The 6,688-nt window shown below is 34.3% G+C and overlaps 1 protein-coding gene across 3 annotated transcripts; it reads right to left on the minus strand.

Annotated features, from left to right (window-relative positions):
* Positions 1-3,103: 3,103 nt before the first annotated feature.
* On the minus strand, positions 3,104-5,777 carry WOX13 (WUSCHEL related homeobox 13). 3 transcript variants are annotated; one of them, XM_079085731.1, is made up of 3 exons: positions 5,442-5,777; positions 3,576-4,097; positions 3,104-3,407 (listed from the first exon to the last, which is right to left on the minus strand). In XM_079085731.1, exons 1-3 carry the CDS (start codon positions 5,605-5,607, stop codon positions 3,280-3,282), a joined length of 816 nt encoding a protein of 271 aa, XP_078941857.1. In that variant the 5' UTR covers positions 5,608-5,777; the 3' UTR covers positions 3,104-3,279. The 3 variants fall into 3 exon arrangements, with proteins under 3 accessions (XP_078941857.1, XP_078941859.1, XP_078941858.1); XM_079085733.1 differs by having other exon boundaries at positions 3,104-3,383; positions 5,442-5,776; XM_079085732.1 differs by having other exon boundaries at positions 3,104-3,404; positions 5,442-5,776.
* Positions 5,778-6,688: the final 911 nt, after the last annotated feature.

The raw sequence follows: 6,688 nt of genomic DNA on the forward strand, positions 1-6,688 counted from the left end.
TCCAACATGGATCATAAGCCCAACATATAAATATAACTAATTTGCACAATTAGTCCCCATTGATTTAATTAGTCTCTTTTGATCACTAAATTAATTCCAAACTAATTCTTGATCAATACTAATTAAATTATATGATTTCATATTAATATATTAGAACTTATAATATATTAATAAACCATAAATAACCTTTTCTCAAAAGTCCATCCTAACAAATAGTCCTGATGATATGCAACCCAAATGGACCATGCTACTCTCGGGTCAAGTACATACAAATTATAGTTATGGGCTTAGACACCTAATCCAACAGTAAACACTTCTTTTTAGTAAATGGGTTGTTTTGAAAAGTTTAAATTGGTTGTGATTTTTTAGGCGTTACAGAAGCACTCCCTGAAGATGTAGGCCCAGAAGATGCAGGCCATGAAGATGCAGGCCCAGAAGATACAGGTCCTGAAAAAGCACACACTAAAGATGAAGGCCATGAAGGTGCAGGCCCAGAAGATGCAAGCCCTAAAGAAGCACTCCTTGAAGATGTAGGACATGAAGAGGCTGACCCATAAGATGCAGGCTTAGAAGATACAGGCCCTTAAAAGGCAGTCCATGAAGATGTAGTCCCTGATTAAGCACTCCCCAATGATGTAGCAGTCCTTGATGAAGCAATCATTGATGAAGTAGTCCTTGAAGCACATGATGATGAAAGCATACATTGGCCACATTATGAGAATGGAGTGAGAAAGAGGAAGCCTTCAGAGAGGATAATAGAATTGAAGTAAAAGAAGTGTATGGTTACCACGGATGGGAAGGGGATGACTGCAAACAAGCCAACTAATCTATATTAGGGTGCTGTTAAACCCTTCTTTTGTTAAAACATGTACAATCTTTAACCAAGGGTAAATGTTGTTAGCCCCTTTTGTACAAACTTTGGCTTAGGGCATAACTTACATACAATTTGGTTAATATTAGTACATGTTGATGGTTAATTAAGCTTATCTTAGTCATGGTAAATTTGTTGAGTGATTTTGCTTATATTGCTTAGATTAGTACATGTTAATGGATGATTCCGGTGATGGTTGATTCCGGTGATGGTTGATTCCAATGTTACATGATTCTTGTCATTGTTCATTCCATTTGTTATTGATTTCAGTCAATGTTTGATAATTCCAGCAAATCTTGATTCCAATCTTCATTCATTTTAATCTTTATTGATTCCAATCATTGTTGACCTAGTCATTATTGATTCCACTCAAGGTTCATTCCATTTGTAACTGATTCTGGTCATTGTTTATTTTATAATAAAATGACACAACTCAACTTTAATTACATAAACTTTCTCACTTCATTTCATTATAAGATGAGGCATTACATATGATTCATACATCAAAATAAGCAAGCCAAAAACAACCACGAAGGCACTACCCTTAACATCCTTAGTCCTAACTAAAACACATTACTACTACCTTGACAAAGGTATATTGTCAATATTTCAATACAACTAAACCAAACACAATAACAACCAAAAAGACATAAAAAGTCATGGATTTCCATCTTCCACCTTGATTCCCCTGTTGAATGGCCAGTTCTTCCACTTGTTGTTGTGGAGGTTGTTGTTCCACCAAGTTTCCAAACAGGTTCCCCGTTGGTTGTTCCAGAAAGTTTCCAAATATTCCAGGTTTCTCCACATGAACATTGTAGAGGAGGGTTGCATACCACTAGCAAGGTAGAGGAGGATCGACCCAACGAAAATACTTGCAGTCTTTGAGTTCATCCTGTAAATTGGGGCAGCCGATGAACCTTCTTCATGGGTTTAAGGGAGTCCAAGATGTCCATCTTCCTACAAGATCACCACAATAGCACTTGCTTCTCAACCGGTTTGATCTTTGGCTTGACCCAGATGATGCATACGACATCGTTGATTTTTAGGGCAAGAATGAAGAGGGTTGCGAACTATAACGGGACCCCCTCTTTAAATCCAACCTCATTTAATGAGTCAACAACCACCTCATCAATGCCTAGCTACATCAACATATGCAACCGGCTAAATGTTGGTGACCGGATGAGAAGGACCGATTTGTTCAATTTACCCGATTTCCTGGGTTATTTTGTTTTAAAAAAAATTTAGGGACTAAATCGAAATTTTCTCCAAAAGTTTGGGACTTTTCTGATAAAAACCCCATTTGTTGTTTCCATCTTTGATTTCTCGATCTCCTTACTCCTATGATCCTTCTTGAAAACCATTGCTTCGAAAATCGTTGCCTCGAAAAATTTCAGTTTCAGAAATGAGAAATTATTTTCGAACATTCAAAATGTAACATTTTATATCTTTTTTTGTAGCATCTACACACATGACACTAATTCGATATTAACATGCCCAAATACACCTTGTGCAACTATAAAGAAATGACTCTCGCAGTTAAATCATGTTTCATTTCTTGACTCGATATAGCCATCAGCCAGGTACCCATTGCTTGTTCATAAAATGCTCAATCGTGAGGTATTGCTTGATCCACCACTACCAAACCAACCATTCATATTTAGGGTAAATGGCCATGAACTCATATACGGTTAGCAATTTTATTTTATTTATTTATTTATTTTGTATTTGGTGTGATAGTAACATATTATTAAACTCCATATATCAAACTAAATATTGTAATTTTTTAAATAAAGAAAACATTTGCGTTTTTCTTGTATTCATCTTATGTATTGTTTATATTTTCCTTGTTTGGAAATTTCTAATATATATTAGTATATTACCATATATAATTCAAAGGCGCACGCTAGTGAGTCATCTTGTTGGACTTTCTCGTAATCCAATAGACCCAATTCCCAAATAAAACACCAAAAATATCCCCCACCAATTTATAACCTTTGGAAGAAAACAGCTAAATACAAGATATAGCAATATATTTTCTTTGAATCATATATGATATATCATAGCATCTTGCTTTCATTATTTCCTATTATCATTTTGTACTTTGAAAAACCTATCACTTAGAACAATGTAATTTAAGTACAAAGCAATTATCATTGTTACAAGAAGCCCTTTGGTACACAAACATGATACTTACAATGAAACGATTTGCTTTTTTTAATCAAAAAACCATAGTAAACAAGAAAAGAAAGACGTACTATATAAATAATATATTATATCATCCGTCAAGTAGAAGAAACAATTAAAAAGAAATTCATAATCCATTTGTGAAAAAAAAAACAGCAATTGCAGCATCTATACGTTTGAATTAATGGATATGAAATCTATTACTACTACTACTACATTTCAATTCAGCCTGTCATGTTGTACTCATCACCTTGGGTATGGGCTTGCATATATGATTGGTAGTTCCCTGGAACTGGAACTTCCATCTTTCCAATTATTCGGTCCATTCCTGCATTAACGCATGTACCATCTGCTAAAAATGTTGTACATTTCATCGTATCATATAAACTATATAACTAGTTATTAGTATTACCTTCCATTTCATATTTTACATATACCTAAATACCTAATAATGTAGATTGCAGCTCAATAAATTATTAATAAAAAATAGATGATAAAAAATGGAAAAACGAATTCTTACTTGGATTAGCTAACATGGTTCCATAATACGACATCTGTCCCACATGATTCCCAGCAGCTTTTGAGGTGGCATCAGAAGGAAAAACAGGCTCCACTTTCTTCGATCGTTGATCCACAGAGCTACTTACATTTGGATTATTCTGAAAGCACATGTTCATGTTATCATCCGCCGTCGACGCCGAATGTTGCTGCTGCTGTGGTTTAGGCGATTCGACTTCCGTTTCCACTTCAGATTCGCCATTGTTATTGTTAGGTGCAGACGACACCTGTTGCTTCCTCTTTGATCGAGCTCGTCTGTTTTGAAACCAATTATAGACATTTGTTTCAGAGATCTGTCCATGTTGCGATAATTCGGATGTGATTTCTTTGATTTTCTGTTTGCTTGGGGTTCCGTTTCCTTGCTCAAATAGACGCTCCAGGATCTGAAGTTGCACCGGTGTTGGTGTCCACCGCTGTCTGCCGGAGAATTTGTGACCACCGGATGTCACTAGTGGATCGTTGTATAAGTTCCCAAGTCTAACTCCTGCAACATCATTAAGACTCTGTTTGTGTGTATTGTAGGATTCTATTTTAATTTTTAATATACTGAATTAAATGCAAGAAATAGCCATATATTTTTATTATCGAGTTGAGCAATTTTTCTCCCTAATCTATATATTTAGCAAATGTGATTTGCGAAAATCTATGTTTTATCTGCGCAAATTAAAAAAAAATCATTTGTTTTGTGTGGAAAACCTTCAAACATCATTCCCACAACAAACAAAAGCTTAGTATTGTAGTTTTGATATGTCAAAATGACAAAAAAAAAAAAATGAAACACCATTTTTCAGACGATGACATTTAAGAAATCATCTTAAAAATGGTGAGAAATCCTTTATTTATTTAATCAAATTGAGTGGGCTGACTCGATTAATTAAACTGGTTGAAAATCGCAATAGGAGTCCAACATGCTAATTCTCGATTGGTGTATATATATTTCAAAATACAATGTTGGATCAGGAAAAATAAAAATAAAATATTGTAATAAAACAAATCAATGAAAGGACAATATTGTTTATTGCATTTAACCAATATCTTAAGTATCCACACATCAAAAGAAAAACAGCATTAGCACATATTTCACATATATATAGGTGTCAAATACGTTACTTTGTTTTAATTTAAAAAAGTTAGATATGTTCATCATTCTAATATGCTTTAGCTTTTTTGCCTAGGGATTATCATAATGCTAATTTGCTTATGATGCCATGACTTTCATGATTTATATATGAACAATATTAAAAAAAAAAACTGCAAAATAACCCCCAAAAAAACAAGAACACTTCAATTGCCAGAAGTTCAAAGTGGTCAGATACAATGTCTTAATGTTTTCCATATATGCAAAAAGTATATATAAACAATTAAGCAGCCAATTGAAGAAAATAAACAAAATGCCCTATGGAAAATTCAAAGAATCAAAATAAACTACAAATCAAAATTACATTTTCTAGATTCATACGTAAGCAGAAAGAACAAAGGACAAATGGAAGAAGATTTAGGAAGAATCAGAGTACCCAAGTTAAGAAATTAAAGCAATCAAACAGATACTGAAATACCCATTACATTTTCACGAAAACCCACCAAAATCAAAGCATCGATTATAACAATTATGAAGTAAATGTCACTTCATCATAATTCAAGCTAGTAGGTAACAAGGAATGAAGTGTTGCAACGAAAATTATAGACGATCTAATTTGCCTCGTAAAAAGTTTCAAATAATAATCAAAATCCTGAATACTTTCCATGAAAATTAAAGAGGAGTAATTACGTAGAATAATCAAAATAAATACAGAATTAACTTTTTTAGAACACGGAAACAGAGACAAACCTGAGAGATCGTGATGGGAAGTAAGCGATTTGTGCAAATCAACAAGCTGTTCGCAAATAGTAGCATAAATCGCGATTTGTTTGCGAAGAACTTCCATCTGTTCATCGGTCATTACTTTGACAAACATCCCTCCTCCATTAGTATTGTTCCCTTCATCTTGTTCCATGATTCCTGTGTTGTTGTGTTGTTTTTGCCCTATTTCAATTCTCAGATTTCACCATTACCCAATTCAATTTTGGTCTCCCTCTCTCTCTAGAAATTCAAGTGATAGGAACAGAGAGAGTCAGCAGCAGTGGAGTAGAAGTTGAAGATTAAAGTATGGAGGAAAAGTGAAGAAAAAGAAAATGGCGGACAATAAAGACAAAGACGTATATTGGCCCTGACCTTGGTGATGTGGGGGCATGTGCGTATTTTAGCGTAATCAACTGTTTCTTTCCTTTATTTACCTTTGTGGCTATGTTTTTTCTTCACCTCTTAACAAATTATACAAATCTAAAAAAAATAGACAAAATTACATAAATGGTCCTTGTGGTCATCCGGAAATTGCAGTGTATGTCCTTATCAACGTTTTTTCTACCAAAGGTCCTTTTTGAGTCAAAAGATTCTACCAGCAGTCCTTTTCGATGACAGGGTTAATTTTCCCCCGTCAATGCCTGAAATATACCCTCTACGTGAGGGAAAAATTATCATTTCCTGTCTTCTCTCTTCTTTGTTCTTTATAGACAAAACCTCAAATCTCAAATCATGTTGTTTTCTTGTGGTCGTCCATCAAATGTGGTTACATCGGGGACGAATTTAAAGCCAATGAGAAGATTATGGTACTGCAAATGTAAGGGTCCAAGATATGGGTTCATTGGGTGGTTTGAACTACCCATGCGTCCTAGGGTTGTGGAGGTTATCAATGCATTACTGAGACGAATGAGAAGAGATGCAGACACTATTTCCAAGTTGAAAATGTGCTTGATTAGTTTTTGTGTTTTGTTTACATTGTATGTGTGGTTTAAATCTTTTTATAAATTGGATGTATAGTTTGGTGTTTCTTTTGGTCGTATTTAATCGAAGGATGTTTGTACAATGTTCAGTTGCCAACTAAACTCACCAACATATTTGAATGGTACACTTGACTACGCCACTGTGACAATCCGAAATTTTTATCTTATACACTTATTCAAATCAATGAAGGTTAGACTCGTTTTTGCTATTTTCTAGCACTGTTTAGAGTCAATTAGAGTGTTTAAAATATAGTA

This window comes from Lactuca virosa, chromosome 3 (assembly GCF_052849685.1).
Source record: "Lactuca virosa cultivar CGN04683 chromosome 3, Lactuca_virosa_CGN04683_v6, whole genome shotgun sequence".
Classification (NCBI taxonomy): domain Eukaryota; kingdom Viridiplantae; phylum Streptophyta; class Magnoliopsida; order Asterales; family Asteraceae; genus Lactuca; species Lactuca virosa.